This window comes from Mustela erminea, chromosome 16, assembly GCF_009829155.1.
Source record: "Mustela erminea isolate mMusErm1 chromosome 16, mMusErm1.Pri, whole genome shotgun sequence".
Lineage (NCBI taxonomy): Eukaryota > Metazoa > Chordata > Mammalia > Carnivora > Mustelidae > Mustela > Mustela erminea.
Genome location: NC_045629.1, coordinates 53,999,048 through 54,026,434, shown reverse-complemented (window position 1 = coordinate 54,026,434; position 27,387 = coordinate 53,999,048). Strand labels below are relative to the sequence as shown.

Sequence of the window (27,387 nt, the reverse complement as noted above, 5' to 3'; positions counted from 1 at the left end):
TAGAATTATAGACTTTGGCAATTACAAACTGCAATTAAAATATTTTATGTGTGGTGAAAAAATTTTAATGAAGTAACACACCAAGAATTAAGGGAAAATGGAGAAATCAAAGGTATTACAGAGCTTGTGTGCATTTTCAAGAAATTGTTTAAAGATAGAACGCTGTGAATCAGGAGTATCTAAACATGGTGGAAAAGATGCTCATTATGCATACAATCCACCATGGGATAAAAAACCTTAGACTAGGACTACAAGACTACAGACTTATTCTCAGAGAATTATCAGTCAAGGGCCACTAGATTATCCTTGGGGAAAGAGGGAGACAATATGCTGTAAGATGAATTAACTCTATATATTCCTTAACACTTACCTTCTATGTCAGCAATTGCTATTTTATGCTTAATTTCTTTTTGTGACACCTGTTGAATATTTTCCCTTTGCTGTTTAGTCTGTTGCATGGTATGAGTTTTCCAGAGTTTCCGTAGCTCTTCTACCTCTGTCTCTGAGTCCTGATTTTGCTCCTTTCCGTGTTTTCCTCTGTTGACAGTTGGCTTTTGTTTAAAATCTGCTGCTTCCCCACAAAGCATACTTTCTTTTTCACCCTCTTCTTGATGTGAATTCTCATTCAGAAGAAAATCCTGGTCTGTATTACCTTTTATACTTGTGCTTTGTTCTTTAGGGCCTGATATTTCCAGAAAATTACCTGTAGCCCGATCTTCCTTAGTGGCCCTTTCAAGATTATTTAAATCTGTTTTAAGAGAAGTAGTCCCAACTTCATTTGTAGAATGTCCCAAATCAGATTTTAAGTGATCAGGCATGTTAGTAGACTCTGATATGGCTGTTAAACATTCTATGCCACTCTGATGGACAGTCTGCACAGATTCTGATGACGCACCAGATGATTTATCTTGCCGAAGTTCATCTGAAGAGACAAGTTCCTCCCGTATGGGAGAAAGTTCTGATTCTGTGAACACATCCTCAGAAAGAGACTCCTCGGTGCTCCTCGGAGCTGTGCTGGCACTATCGTTACCTGCATCACGGGTTCTGGAGTCTATTTCATCAGTATGATTTCTTGTCATTTTCTTTAAATGGCAGGAGTCCCTTCCTGATACCTGATCTAGCTCTCTGTCAGTAAACAAAATTAAAAGTTGTTACTTTTTAAAATGCAATTTATTTTCCACAAATGTAACAATGAATTAGTCATCATTAAAAAGGTTTCTAGAAAATTGTATAGTATATATCTCAATAGCATATCAAAAATTTGACTTATATAGATAGATCAAGTAATTAACTCAAGCTTTTGCAATGATTTCTTGAGACCTGAGAAACATCAATAGAACTACTTCCTGAATTAATCTACCTGAAAAGAAGTTGGAAATTTAAGTTTTGGGTGAAGCTATAATTCTACATTACAATTTATTCATTACTGGAATATGGAAAATAAGCTTAGATAAAATTTTGATAAAAATTTTAAATGTCTTAAAAAATACACTGCTATTACACACGGACACACACACACACACACACACACACACACACGCACACAGGGCTTATTTACATTTAAATAGAGATTACACTAAGATATGCAGCTCAAATGCAAAGCTGAACACCAACCGGAATAAAACGGAGACAAAAATACTTATAGGAATTCTTTGGGCTACCAGCAACAACTCTTAATAATTCAGAAAGAACTTGTTCAGCTAAAGGTTTAGATACTAGATATGTGAATGGTTCATAATTCTATCAAGATTTCCATGTTTAATGGCATTTATATATATAAGCACTAATGTTCAAAGTTAGTTTAAATTTTGGAAGGAGGCAGTACAAATGTGAAATGGAAGCATAAAGCATGAAATGCTTCATAAAGCATGAAATGGAAGTCAGAAATATTTTAAATGATGGTTAAAAAGCAGTTTGTGACAAATGGAAATTAACACGAGTTTACAGTGGGAAAACTACTAACATTTATGTAAGTTTAAGAACAGGAGATGAGATGAGACAAAAATAATTGGCTGTCTCTGGATGGTGAAGCTGGACAACTCTTCTGTTTTATTCTTCCTTTGTAATATTTTTCAAATTTTATATAATGAATATGCATGACACTTTATAACTAAAATAGGTAAAATTTTATTTTTTAAAAGGGTATCAGCAGAATTCCAATTCGTATTTGTCTTGTCTCGCTTGCATCTGATTCGCCATAAAAAACATAAACATCTAATGTGTCCTATTAAAAATATAATAGTGTCATCTACTGGTGATCCACTCAAATTGCATCTATAGGGTCTTGGAACTTGACAAAATGCTAAAGTTTTGAGAAATTGTCTGTATGTTTAAGAAGACCATGAGGTGAGAGATAAAGTTAGCAAATGTAAGAAGACATATGTTTGAGTAAGGGCTATAAAACCTTCAGAGTTAATAAGCTAAAACTAGATATTTATGCCAATGATTTTGCTACTGCTTAATACAGTTCTAGAACAACCTTTGAAATCAACTTTCCAAGCAGAAGACAGAAGAAAAATCAATCAAATCTTATGCCTCAGTATTGCTACACATGACATTACTCTGCAAAACTACTTGCTTTATTTATCTCATCTGCTCCCAAATAGTGTTTTTAATTAATTCACAAGGCAGGACTGAAAGTTACTTCTTTTTGGAGGAATTTTTTAAAATGTATGGATCAAATACATGGTCTTTCCAGGGACATTCTAAATAATAAAACAGTGATTTGCAAGAAGAGGAGCACTACAGCATCCTAGTGGAATACTTACAGATCATTCACCATAAGAGAATCCCAAAGTATCAGAATAAAAGTAGAAAAGCAAGGCAGAGGAAAGTGAATCTCACAGTGACTGACAACATATGCATATATATATTATATATTATATATTATATATATGTATATCTTATTTTTTTAATCTAATCCTTTACCCTTTCACCTTTGTCTCATTCTTCCACCGACCCCAATAATACTTACTTCCCAAAAGTTACTTTAGATAATGATCTACAAAAATAACTGAAGTAGAAGACATTCTAAGAAATTATCTGCACCCCTACGGATGGGTTTACCAAGCCGAAATAATATATATAGTATCTATATCTATCTATCTATATATAGATAGATCTATCTATCTATCTATATATACTATATCTATAGTATCTATATATATCTATCTATATATATCTATCTATATCTATAGTATCTATAGTATCTAATAGTATCTATTGGATGGGAGGAATAATGGAGAGCTTTTGAATAAGGGATTTTAGTCTACTACACGTATCCTAACAACTCATGTACTCTGCCTCAGAAACAAAAATAATTTGCTCTTCTCCTATGCAAGCAGTTCTGTACCATAAGGGTTAGTTTTCAAACAATGATCCACATCCCTGTGGACTAATAAAGGGATATTTATCTCAGTATCAGTTAAAGTGAAGCCAGTTTTTAAACTGTTGACAAAGTATGTGTGAAGGAATGGGGAATATACTTTTCTGCTGTCATTCCTTTCTTTGAATACTACTTTGTTCTTTTATTTCTTATTCCTCCCTTTTCTCTCTGGTCATTCCTTCGGTCAAGGAAACTACTTTCAAAGGCTGTGCTGGGCTACAGTCTCACAGCTATGTTATTTGAATCACATGAATCCCTTGACCAGTATATTCCAAGCGTAACTCTTTCAAGGTTAACTGAGAGAGGAGGATGCTCATGGGATCTCCCTCAAATCTCTCACCAGACCCTTCAGGCTCTTCTAAGAAAAATTTGAAAGCTACCCTAGTCTACTTATACCACCTTAAATTAGTAACAGAAATAATTTAAAAAACTGAATGCTGCATTCGAATAAAAAAGGCTGGTAAACACTAAATTAAAAAATGATAGGTTTATAGGTTATTTTTAAATATCCAATTTCCTGATCAAATATACAAATATAAATCTAGAACAATTCCTAATTATTCAAGGTGTGTTATAAATAATCTTTCCAATACTATATTCTTTCATTATTGATAAAATAAAAACCAGTTTTAATAAAACTAATTAAAAATACTTAAGAACAGAAAAAATACTTAAAAGAGTATTAAACCAGGGTCAACTATCTAGATGTAATAAAATTCCAAAGGAGTATAAACACCAATCTTACATGGGTAAGGATTCCTTTATTTTGCTATCCAAAATTTCTTTGTACATTGCAGCTGACATCACCTCTTCCATTGGACACATGATGCCATATTCCTCACAGCCATTCTCTTGAACCAAAGGGTCAGTTTTATGTGGATCAAACATTATATTATTTGGCGTAACTAGCAGCACACCACTGACTGTGCCCTAAGATGAAAAAAGAAAATGACATTTAATGTTCAAAGTTTACATTTTCAAAAAGTATTCTAGCTGTTTTTACTAATTTTGTTCTGATGTTAGGCCATCTGTTATATATAATATAAAAGTAGTATATCCAAGCACTAAGACATTCTCATGAAAACATTTTTCATTATGGTTTACATTAATTTGCATTCTGCTTCCTGTGTTGTTCCCTCACTATGGGTACCAAATATAGTTTCAAGTGCATAAACAGGTTTAATAAATAATGTGTTGATAATTCAATCCAGTATAAAAGAAAAATAGCGTAATCTCTTCAAAATGCCTTTTTAAAAAAATCTGTTTCAACTGACTCTGCTAACTACCTAGCTATTTAACTTTGGGCATGCAAAACTTCTGGGCCTCAGTGTCTTCATTCATAGGAGTAAGTAGATTAGATGACTTCCAGGGTACATAGTAACCATTTTTAATTTAATCATGAAAAGTTATGAACTTTTAAATACATTTATATAAATAGCAATACAAATATGAAGTCCAACCTCTTGTTTTGAAATAAGCAAACTGAAGTCCATTAGAAGCCAATCCCATTAATTATTAGCTAATACTTATTGAAAGCTTTGTACATATCACATTTTACAGACATTATTGTTCATTTGATCTTCATAAGCACAGCCTGAGATAATTATATGAAGGGGAAAATTAAGGTTGTGAGGCAACTTAAAATTAAGGCTAGGCAACTTATCCTAAGTAATAAATAACATAGCTAACATAAGTGGTAGAACAAAGATTCAAAATCCAGGCAATCTGTGCCTTTTACTAAAATCCCTCCACATTTGAATCTAAATCACAATCAATCCAACTCAGGTGCTAAATATTCCTTAATCCAATTTTTAACTCCTATTCTACTACATTCTGTAAGTGTAAAAATGAAAAGCCGTAAGTAGTTACTTCAAAGCTGTCCTGTCTTTTTCTGAAGCTATTGAGGAAAAGAAAAACTTAAATCCTGCTTGATTTGGTGTAACATCCTCCTTCAGAATCCATATTCAGCTCTGTAAATTTACCTGGCTTAACTTTAAGAACATAAAACTTAAGTTATGATAGACACTACTATTAAAAATGATCAAGTAAAAGAATAAAAACAGATAACTCTACTTAAAATGGTCTCCCATCTAGGAGAAAGTTATTGCACATGTTCCAGATAATAAAACAAGCTTACCATTTGTAGTAACTGCATGTAGTACTGGAGAGAATCATATGCATGTGTGTTTGCATTTCAGTGAAAAAAAGGGAAACAATCTGAGACTCTAAACAGCATTTTTTTTTTTTAAAGTTCAGACCTTTTTTAAAGTTATACCTAAATAAGGAATACCTTTATATAAACCATGGCCTGATCATATATATTTTTTAAAGATTTTATTTATTTATTTGACAGACAGAGATCACAAGTGGGCAGAGAGGCAGGCAGAGAGAGAGGGAGAAGCAGGCTCCCTGCTGAGCAGAGAGCCCGATGCGGGGCTCCATCCCAGGACCCTGAGATCATGACCTGAGCTGAAGGCAGAGGCTTTATTTAACCCACTGAGCCACCCAGGCGCCCCCTGATCATATTTTGATGGACATTTTAAATAGATTCATATATAGGAGTTTGTATTCCTGGATCACATGCTAACACAAATCAAAGAGAGATGGTGAGGTATGCTGTAGGGACATTTACATTGCTATCGATAATCTAAGAAATAGACAATCAAGAGTAGAGTATAGGGGTGCCTGGGTGGCTCAGTGGATTAAGCCTCTGCCTTTGGCTCAGGTTGTGATCTCAGGGTCTTGGGATTGGGCCCTCCACTGGGCTCTCTGCTCAGCAGGGAGCCTGCTTTCCCCTCTCTCTCTGCCTGCGTCTCTGCCTACTTGTGATCTGTCAAATAAATAAATAAAATCTTAAAAAAAAAAAGTATATACAATGTAAAAAATCTTAAAGGCTTCTGATTCTCTATCTTGCCTTACTCTATCTCACCTTCTATAAACTTAAGTTACTTGAGAAATAAAACCAAGTAATCAGTAAGAATTAAGGAAAGCAAGTGCCTGGTTGGCTCAGTTGGTTAAACAACTGCTTTCGGCTTGGGTCATGATCCTGGAGTACCAGATCGAGTCCCACATCAAGCTCCCTGCTCAGTGGGGAGTCTGCTTCTCCCACTGGCCTCTCTCATGCTCTCTCTCTCTCAAATAAATAAAATCTTAAAAAAAAAAAAAAAAAGAATTAAGGAAAGCAAACACCAAGCAAAAATAAAAACTCTGAAAGACCTCGGTTCATTCTTGATTTCATAAACTTCATGTAAGCATTCGTTTTAAATAATGTTATATTATCAGGTTCACTGGCATTGCATTACATATTATCTTTCACTTCAGAGTATTTTTGCAAAGATAATCAATCACTAGGTGTATAGGATAGAAAAGGCCCAGTATTAATGCATAGGTATATAGGATATATAATGATAGGTATATAGGTGTATAGAATAGAAAAGGCCCAGTATTAATAATAATGCATTAATTCACTAAACCTGTTAATATTGTAGTACTGCTACTTTCAGTAGTCTAACTACAGACATCATTTGAAAAGTGTCTCTAAACTGTGTTTCTCCTTCTTAGACCAGAAGGGGCTAAAGCCCTCTCTCTCAACACTAGTCTGTCCAATCTGGTAATGTTACTTTGTAGGAATTCACCTTTTTTTGCTGCTATTGCTGATGTGCTAATGTATTCTTTAAGCTTCTTTACCTGACTCTAGGTGGGACTCTGAGGTATTCTATCAGATGTTATTCTCCCTAAATCAAGAGTTGGCCATAAGAAACACCCCCTCAACATAAAATTCACAAAAATCTTTTGACAAAGTACTGCTCAAATTCATCTAACCAAGATCAAGTTTGAAATCATAAACCCAAACTAAAGCATTCCTGGTTTCATTCTGTTTAAATACTGCTTCATAAATCTGAACATATTATCAGAAGCAAGAACATACTATAGTAAGTAGTTTCCAATTAAAATATCTTAATTCATATGACCTTCAGAAACTTTAATCACTGATTTCTCTTCAGTATTAGTAACTCCCAATTCCTTATGTGCAATTACCTGACTAATCTTCCATGGAGAAATTATTTCTCTTAGAAAGTAAAGCCTGTCTGTAAAAGTTATCACTTACATTACAGTAACTGTAAATACTAGAAGATAAAAAACAATTTAGGAATACAACCCAGCAGAGAAAACAGCATTTACGGATTTTGTTTTTTCAGTCTTAAGTCCACTGTAACCTATTACAAATTTTGTAGATAAATTTCTACAATTTTAACATAAATAACCCTATTACAATAAATCTATAGGAAAAGCCAGCCTTCAGCAGATGTTTACCTTCCAAGAACACCAGGCTGTAAGCTGTTCCTAACCCTGCCAATGACTTTATTTTTGCTTTGATACTTAAATAAAAATTTTATTCAGATAGTTACAACTGAAATTCTGCTTCCACCCAAGAACTAATTCTGCCTAAAACTACTAAAGCCACACACACACAATACATGAAAGGACTGTTTTCAGCTATTAGAATGCTTGACAATGATACTTGAATCAGGGAAAACAAAGAATATGAACTCTATAAATGCCCCAGCATACTAAGTAGAGAGTTTCCAGGCCACAGGCAGAGAAAGGAGAGATGAGCACTCCCAACTGAGAATGCTTCGGGATCCACAGAAGGCCTTTGTTCAAGTTTCCAGCTGAGCACTGAATGCTACCTATATGTATGGCAACTATCCCAGGACAAGAAAAGCAGCAGCACTCCAAAGAAGTGGAGGAAACAATTCAGAGAGTCAACAGAGAAAGGAATAGCTTGTGTTTTTACCAACCACAGTAAAAAAAACTTATAATTTATAGGGCCCCAGAAAACTCAGAAGGGCATTGTCTCAGTAAAGAGAAAAACTAGCTAGAGTTGCTTTGGTCCTGCCTGACAAAACTTAAAACAAGCTATGTTATGATCAAACTGCTTCTAAAACACAACTGTGTCACAGAAAATAGTACAAGTATACATACAGAAATATAAAAATACCCAGCACCCAAGAAGTATCTGATAACCAATTAAAGATTACTAGGCATAAAGAAAAATTAAAAAGTAACTCATCACAATGAGAAAAGTTAATAGGAACAAACCCAGAAATACGAGAAATTAATTAGTAGAAAGACACTGACAATTTTTATAACTATATTGTATATATTCAAGAATATAGAGGATAGACTGTGCATGATAGTTATGGACAAGGAAGACAGAGTCAGTTTGAACTTAGAGATGAAAACATGCTCAACAGAATTAATAGCAAATTAGACATGGTAGAAAAAAACATTAAACAAACTTAAAGGTATAGCAATTGAAACTGTCCCAAACAGAAAGGAAAAAAAAAGAACAGAGTACTACCAATGAGCTACAAGACACAACATCAAGCAGTCTAATATATACATAATCGGGGTTCCCAACAAGAGGAGAGGATGGGAAAAAAAATCTCAATAGGATTCCACAAATTTTCCAAATCTGATGAAAACTATAAACCAACAGATTCAAGGAGTTGAGTAATCCTAAGCAAAACAAACGGAAAAACATACCAAGGCATATTATAATCCAATGGTTCAAAGTTAATGATATCGAGACTCTCTTAAAGAGCTATAGTCTAAAAACTACAGAAAAACTTATGAAAGAAATTAAACAGGACACAAAAAAATGGAAAAACATGCCATGTTCATGGATTGGAAGAATAAACATTATTAAAATGTCCATACTGCCCAAAGCCATCTACACATTTAATGCAATCCCTATCAAAATACCACCAGCATTTTTACCACCAGCTAGAACAAACAATCCTAAACTTTGTATGGTATCACAAAAAAACCCAATAGCCAAAGCAATCCTGAAAAAGAAAAGCAAAGCTGGAGACATCATGATTCTGGACTTCAAGCTATAGTCAAGCTGTAACTACCAAGTTGGAGTCATCAAGACAGTATGGTACTGGCACAAAAACAGACACACAGATCAATAAAACAGAACAGAAAACCCAGAAATGGACTCACAACTCTATGATCACCTAATCTTTGACAAAACAGGAAAGAGTACACAATAGAAAAAAGACAATCTCTTCAACACTGGTGTTGGGAAACCTGGACAGCAACATGCAAAAGAATGAAACTGGACCACTATTTTACACCATATACAAAAATAAATTCAAAATGGATTAAAGACCTAAATGTATACTAGGAAACCATCAAAAATCCTAGAGGAGAACAGAGGCAGCTTGACTGTAGCAACTTCTTACTAGGCATGTTGCTGGAGACAAGGGAAACAAGAGCAAAAATGAACTATTGGGACTTCCACAAAGCAAACGAAACAGTCAACGAAACTAAAAGGAAACCCTACAGAATGGGAGAAGATATTTGCAAATGATGTATCTGATGACAAAGAGTCAGTATCCAAAATCTATAAGAAATTATCAAACTCAACACCCAAGGAACAAATAATCCAATCAAGAAATGAGAAGACATGAACAGACACTTCTCCAAAGAAGACATAAAAATGGCCAAAAGACTCATGAAAACATGCTCAACATCTCTCATCATCATGGAAATACAAATCAAAACTGCAGTGCGATACCACCTCACACCTGTCAGAATGGCTAAAATTAACAACACAAGAAACGACAGGTGTTGGCAAGGATAGGTAGAAAGAGGAACCCTCTTGCACTGCTGGTGGGAATGGAAGCTGGTGCAGCCACTCTGGAAGACAATATGGAGGTTCCTCAAAAAGTTAAAAATAAGAACTACCCTACCATCCAGCAATTGCACTATTTACCCAAAGGATACAAGACTACAGATTCGAAGAGGACATACACCCTAATGTTTATAGCAGCATCACCTACAATAGCCTAACTATGGAAAGAGCCCAAATGTCCATCAACTCATGGATAAAGATGAGGTATACACTATGGAATATTACTTAGCCATCAAAAAGAAAGAAATCTTGCCATTTGCAATGATGTGGATGGAGCCAGAGTATATTATGCTAAGCTAAATAAATCAGTCAGAGAAGGTCAAGTATGGTATGATTTCATTCATGTGGAATTTAAGAAACAAAACAGATGAACATATGGGAGGGGAGTTAAAAAAAACAAAAAACAAAAAACAAAAACAAAAAAACACAACCCATAAAAGACTCTTAAAGATAGAGAACAAACTGAAGACTGATGGAAAGAGGTGGTGGAGGGGACAGCTAGATGAGCGATGGCTACTAAAAAGGGCACTTGTCATTTTGAGCACTGGGTGTTGTATATAAGTGATGAATCACTGAATTCTACTCCTGAAACCGATACTGCACTGTCTTGTGACTAACTACAATTTAAATAAAAATCTGAAAGGAGAAAAAAGAGAGACTATTTTAAATGCAACCAAAGAAAACCACAAATGTCATGCAAAACATCAAATATAAAAACTGTAGAAGGCTTCTCTTCAGAAACCGTGCAAGTCAGAAAACACTGGAGTTCTGAAAGAAACATCTTTAAAGTTCCGAGAGAAAAAGAAAACCATGACTTAAGTTGGTAACATACTATAGTTACTTTCTAAACAATATCTGGAGTTTATTCTCCAATTCTGTGTTACTTTACTATAATCTTTCTGCACACTGAAAGTTCTTTGTTTAGAAAAGCAGCAGGTGTGGAAAGATAAAACATATATTCACAATGGGATTGAATTCTTGCCCTGCTAGAGAAAACTTGGAACTTATTATTAACCTTTTCTGAAAAAAAAATTTTTCTCCTGTGAAGATGGAATAGAACCACCGACTTCATAGGCTATTCTGAGTTGATGAAATACTTAAAATACCTCATACAGCCTCTGGTATATAGTAAATAATAAATAGTTATTTTCCTTTCTGTGTTATACTAAGTTTGTAAGAGTTACCATTCCGAATAGTGCCCAGCAGTGGTTATTTTACTTCAGTTTTTTGAAATACTCTACCGAGAGCAAATCGGCTATACTCTATTACAGTAAATTTATATCCAATTACCTTTAACAACTGCAAAAGACCACCACATTCTAAGTCAGTTATAAGCAAGGTCCATATAAACCCGAACTAGTATTTCCACCAATATCTTCAAATATTCAAGCAGTTGCTGATATTGACAACTTAAAATACAAATGCCATATTGTAATATTTCAGTAAAGCATGATTAAAATTTTTTTTCTAGAGTACTATTCATTACCTTGCCGCTGGTAATATATTTGCAATTAATTTTAAGAAATTTCTCAGTAAATGCTTCTTCTTCCTCAGAAGTTGAAGATACAACTCGTGCAGGTCGAATACCAGTAAAAGTAGGTAAGGGAGTTGCTTCTTTTGGGTGGACTACGTCAGGATTCTTTAAAAAAAATAATAATAATAAAAGCACATCAGAGAACTAAATAAAAATTAAATTAGCACATTATTAAGGCCAAATGAAGTTTTCCCCAAATTCTCATCACATTCTTGGACGTCAGCTCAAAATACTCCTTTTTTTTTTTTTTTTTTTTTTTTTAAGATTTTTATTTATTTGAGAGAAAGAGAAAGCAAGCAAGCATGAGGTGGGAGGAAAAGAGGAGGAAGAGGGAGAAGCAAACTCCCCACTGAGCAGGGAGCCTAACACGAGGCTTGATCCCAGGACTCCAGGATCACAACGTGAGCCGAAGGTAGACCATTAACCGACTGAGCCACCCAGGCACCTCTCAAAATATGCTTTTTTTTTTTTAATTAAAAAAAATTTTTTTTAAAGATTTTATTTATTCATTTGACAGAGATCACAAGTAGGCAGAGAGGCAGGTGGGGAGGTAGGGGCTCGATCCAAAGATGCTGAGATCATAACCCGAGCCGAAGGCAGAGGCTTTAATCCACTGAGCCACCTAGGCGCCCCAAGTTATTCTTAAATAAAAAGAAATAGTTAAGAAAGGCACTGTGTTCACATTCAATAAAGATTTCTAACAGAGCTTAAACTTCTATTTTCAATGATTTCTTAATGGGATATATATTTATGGATAATCTGGAAAATGTGAAAACTACATCTCTTGTACCCGCACACTACACACACACACACACACACACACACAAACACACACACACTCTCTCTCAATTGCTCCTGAGAAGACAGTTTACTAAATCCCTCAGGTGTTAGGAACAGAGAAAAGACAGAGTGCTTGTCTGTGATACTTAGGTATTCCATTCACTGGAAGAGCCGTTTAAAATATTACGCTACAAAGTTTATCAATACCACTGTATAAAGTAGTAATTGGTTAGATCACAGAATCTTGACTTCTTTTAATGCCATGGCCCATTCTCACAGTGAAGACTAAGGACTTCCTTCTCAGAACGTATTCTGAATATTTAAAATACAGGATTACGAAGAAAAACAATTATAATGAAACACAATTATCAAAACATTTAAAATTTAGTTATAATTTTATTCATATTTGTAATAGTTATACATATAGTTGATACATATATCCTTCTTTATTAAACATTAATAAAATCTAGTGTTGACTGATAATCATAATTTGAACTATATGGCTATAAACAGTATTTTTAATATCTAGAACTCAAAAATGATTTGAAGATATTTGTGAGTTCTACTGGGGACAAAGTCACAGGTATGCATGGGGCTACTCTATAGTTTGTTTATATTCTTAATTTTAGAAAAATATTATATTTCATTATAACTCACTTAAAGTTGTTTATATCCAAGTTCACAGACCCCCTAGAACTCATGGGATTTCCCCCAAAGTTCAACATTCTATACAACGTAGGAAGGCTAAACAAACGTCCTTTATTCTTTGTCTTAAATACCTCTAGATTATACTTCCTGAGTAGATATAGAATAGAACATTATAGAATAGTGTTCATAGTACCAAGGTTCTTCAGAGCTTTGAGCTGAAAACTGGCACTTTGGATAGTGCTGAATTGGCCTTTGAAATAATAAACAAGAATGCCTCCTCTTCAATCTCAAAGATTTTGAGATACTTGAAATGCCCTCTCAAATTTTAACATAACTTTTTCTATTTCAATAAATGGATCTAACTCCTTAAGTCTGTATGAGGACAAAATTTTAGACTTCCTTTCTAAATTTTATTCCCTTTCTCCTAATAGATATCCAACAGATATTTTTTGAAGTAAGAGCAGTACAGAATATGGTAAAACAATTATATTTAATATACTATGAATGCATTTTTAAAAACCTAAATGGAATTAGATTGTAAAAGATGCATGACACTGTTCAATCATTAGTATCTATTAACAAAGTTCTCAATCTTTTCATTTTATAATACAAACTAATAACTTTACACTTATCCTCTTGTCTCTGCTAATTATCACACCTGAGTTTTATATGATTCATAAATTCATTCAGCACAGGTATTAGTAACAACAACATTAATGGATACTTATGACTATTTGTTATATTTAAGTGTTACATGAACCATTTCATTTTACTTTCAAATCATTCATATTAGGTATATATATTATTACCTTAAGTTTAAAGGGCACTATGGTTAGCCATGTTCAGTAACTTGCCCAATGAGTAAGACGAAGCTGATATGTAAAAGCCATGTTATCAACATTTGAACTAGTGAGCTTCACTTCAATACTTATACCTTACCTTTCAAATATTTTTCTAAACAATTGATAAATGTGCAAGGGGACTCAAATCCAATTCCAGAGCCAATGGAAGGCCCTCTGCAAGCTGGTATAAAGCTATCAACAAATTCTGTTTGACTCTTCAGTTATTGCCAGTTGACAACATTACCTACAATGTAACCTAATCATTTGCAAAAACCGTATCAAGAAACACTGTCAAATGCTTTCCTTATATGAAGATAATACCTGTTGAACAACATGATCACTTAGGTTCCCTCAAAGTCTCAAATTCTACAACTCAGTATCTATAGCAATCCTGATTTGGCAGTGTAATCCTATTAAAAAGAATACATGAGGGACGCCTGGGTGGCTCAGTTGGTTAAGCAGCTGCCTTCGGCTCAGGTCATGATCCCAGCGTCCTGGGATCGAGTCCCACATCGGGCTCCTTGCTCCGCAGGGAGCCTGCTTCTCCCTCTGACTCTGCCTGCCACTCTGCCTGTGCTCGCTCTTGCTCTCTCTCTCTCTCTCTGACAAATAAATAAATAAAATCTTTAAAAAAAAAAAAAAATACATGAGATTAGCTTAGTAAATGCTCAAAGTATAGCACATAAGCACATAAGAGTACATTTCTTAAAAAAAAAAAAAAAGCAACGCTTAGAGGAATTGTAATTAGATCTCATCATAACTTACATAAATGAACATTACCACCCAAAATATCAGTATGTTTATATACCTGGCTTTGTTGGTATTTATAGATTCTGATGCTTTTTTAATTTTTTAATTTTTAATTTTTTTAGATTCTGATTCTTAATGCAGTGATTTTGAAGCTCCTGCGTGCTTTCTGAGATTTCTCTGCACAATTCTGTTTTAGCCACTAGGGCCAGAAAGGTCCTTAAAAATACTTAAGTATAAATATTTATCTAATGAGCCTCAGTCACTGTCCCAAATGTCCAAATGTGCAAAAACAAAGCATCACTAGAACAAGTGAAGCAAAAAGGCTGACTTATGGTTATCTTTTTTTGTACAAGATGATTAAATATTATACATTATGATTTTTCCAGCTATGAAGTGGTCAATAAAGAACACGGGCTCTGAACCAGACTACCTGGGTTGGAATCCTAACTCAGCTACTAGCTAACTGAAGGAACTTAGTTTCCTTATATGTAAAATAAACACTGTGACTGGTCAGGTACTGGAAGAAACAGATAGCACATCAACTTGAATTAATTTAAATAGTTTAAAAATGGAGCAGTTTACAAAGATATTATGCACTGTATACAAAAATCCAGGGCAAACAACAGAGGTGTCCTTATTACCCACAGGCCTAAAAGGAAGAAACAGATACCACAGAGACAGAGGGCTCTGTGTCTGATGAAATGAGAGGTCAAAGCATGTAGCCACGCTCTGAAATGACCTTGCAGGGAGGGAACAAAGAGAATAAATACGCCCCCCTCTTGCTCCTTTCTCTCATCTTCTGTCAGCGGTCTTGAAAGACCAAAACTAAGAGAAGCAAAAGGTCACGGTAGTCCACTGATGTAGTCTAAAGCCCAAAGGAGGGCGTAGAATGGGTCTAGAGGAGAAAACAAAAACAGCCAGGCCAAGTGCTGTATCTCCTAAGTTTGAGGACAGGAATAAATGACAATACTTTCAAAGTACTTAGAATTGTACCTGACACATGGTAAGTTTTAGCCATTTCTTATTTGCTCTTACACTGGTTCTACCTTCTTCTATGTTTTTTCATCAATATGTGAAGAAAAAAATGGGTAAAAACTACTTGACCCTGGAAATTCTCAAAAATAATATTTCTTTCTTGAAATAAATTATCCAAAAAAACCCCACTGGGATCCTTTATGCTAACAAAGCCAGGAACATAGTACTTTAGCCTCCATGGCAAGCTACTACAGAGCGGAACATCGAAGAAACCTATGGGTGTTTATTAGAATTATAAACTCTGACAATTTCTGGAAAAGCATGTAACAGTACTAATAAACATTTTAATTACTGTAATACGAACATGAATTGTATTTAATAAAACATAAGATCCTTGCTTCTAAGGGACTTAGAATGGGAGACCTAAATCCAATAATTATATATGGAGATATAAACAGTAGAGATATATAGAAAGTTATATAGGAGTATTTTATTTTGTGAATCTAGTAATGAATATATTCCTAGGTAAAAAAAAACAAAATGTAACTAAAGTTAATAAAATTACTGTTCAAAATAATTATTTTTAACTATTGCCTACAATGAGATAGTATGTGATGACTATCACCCAGGGAAAGGGAAAACTTCTAGGAGTCAGTGTTTCTCAAGTCCTTCCTGGATCCATCCTAGGGAGAAAAAATTTATTCATATGAGCAGTCATATTAGAGGATACTTTCTGGGCATCTCTGACAGCAGCTGAGTTACTACAGATTAAAAGGTCATTCATTAAAAGGTCATTCTTTCCCTCTCTCCCAGTAACATGGCAAAAGCGAGGAAGAGACCATTTTCACAAAGGAGGCTTTGTTGCTCCCTTTTAGCATTCTCTTCTTTGTGATCTTACACCTTTCAAGAAAGCTAGTTGGTAGTAACATTTGGGTTAAAGATGAGGGACAGAAAAGGACCCTAAGTGTTTTAGTCAGGCAGGATGCTAAAGTCAAGTTTTCACAATTCTGGTTTAGGGTTTGAAAACAGGGTAAATTAACCTAAGGCTACACTGCTCTCCTTTGTTGTTAAACTGCTTATGAGTACAGCAATTTGTGTCATGGGAGAATGGCATGGCCACGTTCAAAAAAGTATTCTTACATCATCTGGTCCAGCACTACCTATTCATTAGAACCTGACTTCTGCTCTCATCAATGGTGAAAAATGTAATATATTCCTTTTATGAGACTGCATTCTAAAGTACAGTGCTGATGTATTTATACAAATAACATATCCAACAAATAAATATTTGGAAAATGACCATACTTCTCTCATTCTCTCACACACAAACACACCGAAACACATACTAAAAGCCCCTGGACAAGGAGAAAAAGAGTTAACAGTATTTCATGTACTTTACTCCATGAAAGAAGTGGAACTAGTTTAACAGTATAGCTTAGAAATTAATAATGTCTAATAATTTGTAGGCAAATATTAATGACTTGTGTTTTGTTACCCATAGGTCATTCGGTATCTTAAACTTTTGAGTGCAAATTGGGGCAGAGAAAAGAAGATGCCTCCTAAAGTAGGCAAGACAACACAGAAGACTCTCCCACAGGAATCTAGTCATTTAATAGAGGAATAGACTTTTACATGTAAACATAATCATTGGGTCATAAAAAAGGAAAAATTATGATTAGTATTAATTTACATAAAAAGGTAAAAAATACAATTTCTTTCAGAAAGATTTTAATTAAAATTATTAAATACAGTTTGGGTCTTTAAAATTCATTTATAAAACATAACTTATATAAAACATTCCTTAAAAATGCTAGGTCAATTAAACCACTATTAATTACTCAAAATACTTAGAATGATTAAGATGATGGGATTTTTTTTTTTAAAAGGCAGTGTATCAGGGGCATCCGGTGACTCAATTGGTTAAGTGACTGCCTTCAGCTCAGGTCAAGATCCCAGGGTCCTGGGATAGAGTACTGCATTGCATCAGACTCTGCTCAGCTTCTCCCTACAGTCAGCTTATCCCTCTGCCCCTTTCCCCTGCTTGTGCACTCTCTTTTTCAATTAAGTAAAATCTTTAAAGAAAAAAAAAAGAAAATAAATTCAAAAGTTCTAACTGCTGTAGAAATAGAGAAAACTGAAAGAAAAATCCAACAGGACATAAACTTCCTATCATGTTACCGTCATGCTTATTAGGTAAAACTCCTTCTTTACTTAAATTATTATATGGTATTTGTAAGACAGTGTTGATGAATATGTGGACCACGACCAATAAAAAAATTAATTAAATTAATATAATTCATTTTATTATTAAATTAATTTAAGCTGTCTGGTTTAATAAGAATGTTCCCTTTAAAAATAGAAATTTATAAATTTATGTAGCAAAATAAAAAGGGGAAATTTTGTCTTAACCATAGTCAAAGCAGGATAAAAAATCATGATGATATGTACATATATAGTGAGATTTCTTCATAGCTATCTTTGAAAAACAGGGACACTTACAGTGGCCTTATCAAATTCAGCCTCAGAAGATGTTGGCGACAGAGGACTTATAGGGCTTAGCGATGGAGAGCTCTCAACACTGGAGACATATTCAGGATCAGGAACATATAGAACCTTCAAGAAAGTATTCACATAAAAATTCAGTCAAACTGAAATATCAGTAACTGAATGGTGTTCTAAAACCAAGTACCATTAACAACGATCTTCACCAATAAACAGAAAAAATAAAAATCTTCAAATTAAAAGAATATTTCTTACCCTAAAAGTCTAGCAATAAAAAAGATTTAAATTCAATTCAGACAAGCTTGATAATAAATACTGTCAAAGATAGGGTGGGGAAACAATAATTCTCATGTATTCTGGGTGTTCATCTTAGATGACAATCTGGTAATAGCTGGTAAAATTTAAGATGCACATATCATTTTTAACTCAGCAATTTTACTTCTAGGATTTTATAGAAATGTCTGCATATAAAAAAGAGAAAAAGATGTAGAAGACTGTTCCCAACAGCAATATCTAAAATAACAAAGGAACTGAAATAGTCTAAAAAGCTTACTGTGCTTTGTTAATATATCTATACAGTCAATAATACCTACACATGAAAAAGTTTGAGGTCAAGTCATACTTAAATAAAACATTTTCTAATAATCAAAGTTAGATTTTAAAAAAAGGGAAAGGCTAAAATATTTCTGAAAGAGGATACAAACTGCAAATGTGGTTGTTTCTGGAAAAGGAAACTGGAAGTCTGAGATGGGATAATTTAAAATTTGTTATCATGTACATGTATTGCTTTGAATGTCGTAATAAGCTCTTTAAAATTACATTTGAAAAGATAATTCACAAATATTATCAATCTTAGTAATTTTCAATTACTAAGAAAAATTAATATAGATATGTGACCACTTTCTCTTCTAGAGACAATGTAATTTGTTCAAAGCATGCATAAAATTATTCCTAATTTTATATATTTATATATTTTCTATATTATTAACTATATTGCAGTGGATACTTTCTGTGTTGCTACTGAATGCTTCTAAATACCAATGAATTAAAATAAGATACCTGTCCAGTAACAACTGCTCGGGAGAATAACTTATTTAACTGAACAAGTTCGTTGGGCGTTGTATCAAATTTCAGGGCTATACTATTCAAAGAATCCCTTGATTCAACCTGTTTGAAAGAAAAAATAAATTTGAATCTGTTAAAACAGAAAAACTTAATCATGAGGTTTAATATTATTAAGATGTCTATGGACCAATCTCACATTTCATTAACAAGTGGTACTTTCCATCTTTAGATATTTTCCATCTTTCCATCTTTAATTAACTTAAGATATTTTATGCTTTGTTAGCAAATGGCCTCAACCTATTATTACACAGTGTATACACTTTATCATAATATATCACAATTATATGTGGGCCTCTACTTCAAAGTAATTTCCAAATACAAAATATAACTTACAAAACACAAATGATTTTTATCTTACAAAGGCTCTAAAATATATTATTCCTTTGAACTGTTTCTAAAACATACGGAACCTAGAAACATACAAATTCTATTTTAGCGAAGTATGCTGGTATCAAACTGAAGATGCTATTTCTAATGATCTTTATAAACACATCCTTTCGTTCAATTATATAAATGAGAAAACATATTTGAACCAAAGTAATCTGCTTCCAAATCATTAATATCCTTTAATGATCATATTTATAGAAATCTTAAGTCATGGGATTTTGCCAATTTCCCTGAAAGAAAAAGTCACTGGATCAGTCAATATAGCCCTTTGGAGTCCTCTATACATAAGGCATTATGACAGCTCTGTAGGATAAAATCAAGTGCATCTACGTGGTTTTAGTGCACAAGGGATTTAAAACCTAGTTGGAAAATAAGAAAGACCAAAAAGGTTATATGAGATGAAGAGCAATTTAAATGAAACGACAAATATAACAGAAGTTCTGAGTATGGATAGTGTACCATATTTGCTCCAAATTGTCCAGAAAAGATTGTATTAAAAGTATTTAAAAGCTGGATTTTGAAGAAGAAATAGAATTTGAGAAGAAGAGAGAAAGGAAAGAACATTCAAAATGAAGAGCACAGGACTGACGTGTTAGGAGACAGAAAAAGTACAACACACTTTGGGAGGATACTATTTCTTCCTCCCAATTCACCCAGAGTACACTAATGAGGACTTTAGGAACGTGAGTAACTAGTGTTAATTCTGAAAAAGGATGAGATTAGAAAGGCATTTAGAATTAGGCTGGAGAAGACTTTCAAAGTCAAGAAAAATAGGTATGTATGTAATGTAAAAAAAATAAATATGTAGTTTTCCTTTAAGGGTTATATAAAACTAAATGTGTGACAAATACATGGGATGATAATTGAACAGTTTTGTTTCCTTCCTTTTATGCAAATTTTCTCATCTATGTAATGAGAGGCTCTATCACTTACCCTACAGAGATAATATATGTAGAAGCTCTCTATAAACAAATTTTACTTTGCAGTAACATCTCTAAGTTTACAAAATACTTTCATACTATCTCGCATTTTATCCTCACAATGATCTTATTAAATGGAGTGAGGAAAGTAATAAAAGACACCAATAGTTATAAAGCAAAGAAGATATATAGCTTGAATGACAACAGGTCTAGGATTAAGGGGAAAAGAGAACAGATGCAGAAAAACCAACTTAACACTACTGCAGTAAATGAGGTTAAAAGTAACAGAAATATAGAGAGAGATTAAGGTGTATAAGATTTCCAAGTCTCAAGAAAGCATTCTTGGAATGAATGAGGTTGTGATGATGGTAGTAGTAGCAGCAGCAGGTCAAGGGAGCAAATGGTAATAAGCAACAGATGCTGAATCCCAAAGTTCCAATCTGGATGAATAACAGAATGAAGGGAAACAAAAATAAGAAAATCAAGCATTGGACAAGGATGGAGAAATTGGGAAGAGGTTTGCTACAATTTGGTAACTATCAAATGAAAGTAGGAAATACAAGCATCTAGGAAGGTAAGAATAGAAAAAAACTGGAGGTTCACTTCACATAGTTTATATAGTAAAGTTCTTAAGAACTGTAAGAGATTGTAAATGGAAAAGTGAAAAGAAACAAGGGACCACTTATATTTGGAATCAAGAAGAGTAGAACAGCCAGTAAAAGAGACGGAAGATACAGTAAAACTGACAGCAAGAATACCAGGGCAATGAAACATAGTCCAATTAGTTTCAAGAACAAATAGAGGAAAAACAGGAGACATACTCTAAGAAATGATGGGTGATAATGTTCCAGAACTATGAATGACATACTCCTGAGGCTGAAGAAACGCAGTAAGTAAAAATTTGTCTGAATCAGGACTTATTACAGTGGCACTGCAGAACTATATAAAGAAAAAAGGGCAAACTCCAAAAACAAACTTAAAAAGACAAGACTGCCTAGAAATGATTAAAATTAAAAAGGCAACAGAGGGACATAAGACAATGGATTAAAACAGCTATCAGTAAACTGTCAACCTGATAATCTATATAGACAGGTCAACTAACAGGAATGAGGGTGCACTGAAGACTTTCAGACATCGCTTGATTATCCATTCCCAGATCCTCACTGAAAACAACCGTTAAGAGGAAAAACCAGAAACCAGAAGGAAGGAACACTGAGCAAAAAGCAACAAAGGAAAGGCTTCTGGGTTTGATAAATAGAAAATCATTAGTCCCTTGGAAAAGGCTCTTTCATTAGAAAGGTATATAAATATTAAATTAATTAGGAAGAAAATGACAATGTATAGCATTTTCAAGATCTATTTTTGATTCCCACTGAAAGTGATTTCCCAATTAAAAACATAATGTATGTGTGCTTATATACATACATATATATGTATATATAAATTATTTTAATTTTAAAACTATGTAAATACAGTGATTGATTTATACTATATTTAGGTGGTATAAAATATATTTAAGCTAGATTGCAAATATTTCAGAACAAATTCTGAGAGCACATTATGATATCAAAAGTTTTAATTTAAGAGAAATACTGAGGAAATAGATTTTTTCCTAAATATAAAAATCATGCTATATAAGTATTTTATATAAAGATGTTATATGAAAGTTTTATAAAACTGTCATAAGAATAGAATATAAAACTAAAATTTTATAGACTTTAGAAATAAAAATACACTTCTTACTTTCTTCTAGGATTTGGCATAAGGAATAGACTAAAAAATAGGGAGTAAAAGTCTAAACAAAGACCTGCAAGAGGATGTTTTATAACTTTTCTGGGTAATACTTGATTACTCCTGAAAAGTCATTTGTAACGTTAAGGAAAAATGTAATTTCAAGTTTCAACTACTCCCCCCATAAAATAGTGGTTCTCAATTTAAATTTAATTCTGTTACAGAGAACACAAGTTTTACTGAATTTTAAGAAAAGAATGGTAAACTCCTAAATTCAAAATGAACTACACTTTTACAATGCTTCACAATTGCATTATTACACGTGTAGATAACATCATATGCCTCATGCCTATAATCTTGTGCCTGTATAAACACTAATGAATACATTAAATTACGTGACCCATTATTTTACTGTTTGAACTTATTTTCTCAATTTCTCAATCATGCAGAGCAGGTTACAAGCACACTCAATTGAACTTATAATATACTTTAAGATTCTTTTGATGGTAAAAATAATTCTACCCTAAATATCTGATTCCCAACCTTTTAAAAAAATACTTAGAATCTCAAAATTATCAATTATATAATATATAGAAATAAAGTGTAAACCAAATTTTTGATAATTTCTTCAATTTTAAGGATACATGGAAAATAAAATCAAGACTGGAAGATTTCATGACACAAATGCAGAGACTGTTTAAAATTGCTATTTGCTTAATACGGTTGTAACATTAGAAAACACAAAACAACATAAAAATAAAGCCAGTTAAATAACTGTTTATAACTTCATTAACATTATGTAAATAAACAATATTATTTATAATCAGATAAGCATTACAGCACAGACTAAAGTGAATTTCTCACTTCAGTTTTCCATAGTAACCAGAAATGTAAAAAGCTGACTGCCAGAGAGATGTGAACGTCATTTGGAAAACAGAAAGAAGTTCCATTTCAAAGCTAAACAAACTTAGCCATAAATCAGTGCAAATAATCATGATGTGAGAGGTTATTCTGGAAGATAAATGTCAATTTATCTTTTCAGTATTCTATCTGCCATTTTCATTATACTTAACACTGCTGGGAATGTAATGAAGATCACATTTATAAGAGAGTAAATATTTTCCTAAAAGCCTAATCTAATAAAAGTTATTACAACACAGGAATTTTGACTCCCCATAAATTACCATCTGCAACAAATTAAACTTGCTGGGTAACTGTCTTTGTATCACACTTAACAAAAAACCTAAAGTACAATTAAGAACACAAATATTATTAATAAAACAGTTACTGAAAGGTAAGTATTTTTGAAATAAGGCAATTAACAATCTTTGTCTTATTTATTATAGTAGAAACAAAGAATGTCTTACGTAATACTCTTGCAAAGACAGTAACTTACTGTATACTCAACAGTTCCTTTAGGTTTCTGAAAGGACATTCGTCTCCCATCTTTCTTGTCTAAGGTCTTCTTTTGGCCAGTGTCTGAAAGAAAATGAGGTAAAACTATTGTATTTGTTTTCCTTCCAAAGCAATGTCAAGGACTGTTAATTAGAGCTCACTGGGCAATTATCTACTAGACTTACTACTACTACAGCTTGCTTCCTAGGATTCTCTGCTCTAAAATGCAACCAACTGCTGAAAAAGGAAATGTACCTTCTTGCTTGCTTGCTTGATTGCTTGAAGAACTGACCAGTATGAGAAACTATAAAAACTGCAAGTCAATTCAAAACATGAACAACTATCGTGAAAGGATTATTAAGTGTTATTAAAAACTGAATTGTGGATCATTTCTTTCAACCTATCTAACTTGATTACAATTAACTATATATTTGAAGATATTATTATTATTATTATAAACCAAACCAAGTCTATAAAATGTAACATTAGTCCTCACGGGAAAAAAATAACTCCACTTCTACAATCATAGTTAAAGATGAAGTCTTCTCTATGGAATTATTTAAAATTATTAAATTCCTTATTTATATACCATAAAGTAAATTAAGATATGCTTTAGTATATAAATAAACTTTAGCGCATTTCATTTCAGATAAAGTACTAAATATTTTTTACTTGCCTATCAAGGCATTTCACTTGAACATGTCATTATCACCAAGATTATGGTACCTGTTGCACTTTAAATTTCGCATTTAAAAAATCTCATCTATACTTCATGCAATAACCATTACACTGAATTGATAAATATCACTCCTGTCTAAATAATATGAAATGATTAAAATCAATCTCTAAAAAACAAAAACCAAAACTGAATAAAAGTTTGGTAAACCGTTCTAACAAAGCATTAGTAATAGAACTAATAAGTTTGAATATCAAAAAAGTCAGTTAGTTTCACAGTACTTAAAAAAGCTCTCCTAAAACCTTCCTGATCACCTAAGGTAACCCAAATCTCTGTTATTGATCACATAGCATTTGTATGTCTCCTTCTATAGCATCTGACTCCGTTTTTAGTCTCTATCTATTTTTAATCCCTTCAGCTAAATGGTAACCTACAAAATACTGTGCTTGCTTTGTTCCACAATGCCTCCTCAGTGCCTAACAGCTTACCATGGCAAGCATCCAGTTTGAATGAACTAATGTTCTGAAGCAACAACTTAAATTGTACCTAGAACTATCACAATTTTCATAAACCATCATTAATTTTCCATAAAGAAAACCAGACAAAGAATTATGGCTCAACCATTATGTCCCTGGGGGCATCTGTCATTACGCCCCATTCCCCACTTTTATTTCCTAAATATTCACAGAATTCTTAAAACCTGAGAGAGGAAAAAAATGTAAAAACTCAGAAAAATAGGCAAAATATATAACCAGACAATTCAAAGAGAATATAAAAATGGCCCTTAAACATATAAAAATATTTTCAATCTAACTGGTAACTAGAGAAATGCAAATGTAACTTCACTGAGATACCATTCCTCACCTGTCAGATTGGTAAAAATTCAAAAGCCTGACTATATATTGTTTGGCTGTAGAAAAAACAGCATTCTTCTATATTTATGGTAGGAATGCAAAATGATAGAACACTTATGGAAATGAGTATTATTTTTGCTTATTGTAATCTTTTTCCTCCACTGAATAGCATATATTTTAATTTGATTTTGATAAAACATTAAATTATTTTAAATCTAAAACAATTTTGAAAGTTTTAAATAGTAATTTCTGTTCTTTCATAAACAGCAGAGGGAGCTAAAAACACTATCCTCATTTTGCTGTTTAAACTTAAGCAATGCAGAGATAATTACAGATTACTTTTTTTCTAATTACAGATTACTTTTAACAAATAATATATATCCATCCCTAATTGATTTTAGGAATAACCATTAGTGTACATTGACTTTGCCTAACTGAAGTTTTTCAATTTGTGTTTTATAATATCCCAAGAGTTCATTAAAAATCACAATGAAGTTTGCAATTGCTCTCATTTTCGAGAGTTCACCATGGAATGTAGTTCAGAGCATGAAAACCAATGTACCAGATTTCTATAGTTTAAACTTTAAAATAAATTCAAAGTATCCACCTTAATAATTTACAATTATATATTACTTTGTTTATTACAAAAACAACTGTAAAGGTTAATAGCCAATATTAAAACATTTATTCATAAATAAAACTACCAGAGCACAATGAAACAAACTGATCATTCTATCAGTATGAAAATCACATTATTTGAGACTTTCTGAAAATAAGATCAGTTGCCACCAAGCCCAGTCTCTTATTGGGTAATTTTAGTACTTTTTTTTTAAAGATATTATTTATTTGTTTGACAGACACAGATCACAAGTAGGCAGAGAGGCAAGGAGAGAGAGAGAGAGAGAGAGAGAGGAGGAAGCAGGCCCCCTGCCGAGCAAGAGTCCAATATGGGGCTCTATCCAGGGCCCTGGAACCATGACCTGAGACGAAGGCAGAGGCTTTAACCCACTGAGCCACCCAGGCGTCCCCATAGTACCTTTTTAAAAGACAGTTGCCAGCATAAAAGAATCTAGACAGTGAGTATGGAGAGGAGAGGCCTTTTTCTTCTTCCCCACAAAAATTATTACAGTTTAGAAATACATACATATTTGTGATTTAACAATCAAAATAATAAACATTTATCAAGTGCTCAGTATATGCCAGCCATTGTTCTAAGTACTTTACATTTATTACTTTATCTGATTCTTCAACCCTATAAAGTAGCTATCATTATTATCCTCATTTGACAACTTAAACTGAAGCACATTGGTGGTTACTGCAATTGGGAAAATGTTACTGGCATTTACTGGGTACAGGCCATGCATGGTGTTAAACATTGTGTGCTAAACAATGTACACCACATTCCCCTCACAACAAAGAAAACTCTGTCCCAGAATGTCAATACTGTTAAGGTTGAGAAGCTTTTCTATGTACCCTGAACCTTATATTATTATGTGTGGGATACAACAGGTGTTCCACAAATTTCTCATAGGAAAATGAATATATAAAAACTTCCCTGAGCCTGGGTGGCTCAGTTGGTTAAGTCACTGCCTTCGTCTGAGGTTGTGATTCCAGAATTCGAGGACTGAGTGTCACATCAGGCCCCCAGCTCTGCGGGGAGTCTCCTTCTTTCTCTGACCTTCTCCCCTTTTGTGCTCTCTCTCAAATAAATACTTAAGATCTTTAAACAAACAAACAAACAAACAAACTTTCCCCAAGATACAATTATCTTGATATATTGAAAAGAGCAAGGGACTTGGATTTTACACTATCATTGTCAGATGCAGATACTTAACATGTAATCTAGAACAATAAACTCCCATTCTAAGATGAATCCTACAAAATTCTATATTCTGTGTTTTCATAATTTGGTCCAAGATATTTCTTCTTTTGCTATTTAGATGATATTACTTAATTTGCCAACATAATAACAGTTTCTAAAATTTATTTTTTGGTTAGTGATTTTTAGAGTAATTGCACCATGGTGAAAGAAAATACAGAAGTTCAAAGCTTTGAGATTTGTTGAAATTTGCTTTATAATCATATGTAAATTAGTAAATACTTCATAGGTACTTGGTAAGAATGTGTCTTCTCTACTGTAGGGTAATACCAGTGTGTGTGTATCATACATACATTTC

General features: G+C 33.2%; 1 protein-coding gene across 11 annotated transcripts in view; it reads right to left on the bottom strand.

Annotated features, from left to right (window-relative positions):
• OXR1 (oxidation resistance 1) overlaps window positions 1-27,387 on the bottom strand; it is a 439,603-nt gene that overhangs the window by 35,510 nt on the left and 376,706 nt on the right. For 10 of the 11 annotated variants that reach the window (XM_032316807.1, XM_032316802.1, XM_032316806.1 and 7 more), the window contains 6 exons: window positions 23,682-23,764; window positions 19,182-19,289; window positions 18,120-18,233; window positions 11,578-11,730; window positions 4,131-4,315; window positions 371-1,125 (listed from right to left, as the gene is read on the bottom strand). In XM_032316807.1, the coding sequence (XP_032172698.1) occupies window positions 371-1,125; window positions 4,131-4,315; window positions 11,578-11,730; window positions 18,120-18,233; window positions 19,182-19,289; window positions 23,682-23,764 (1,398 nt within the window). The remainder of the gene's footprint in view (window positions 1-370; window positions 1,126-4,130; window positions 4,316-11,577; window positions 11,731-18,119; window positions 18,234-19,181; window positions 19,290-23,681; window positions 23,765-27,387) is intronic. The other variant, XM_032316810.1, reaches the window with a different exon arrangement.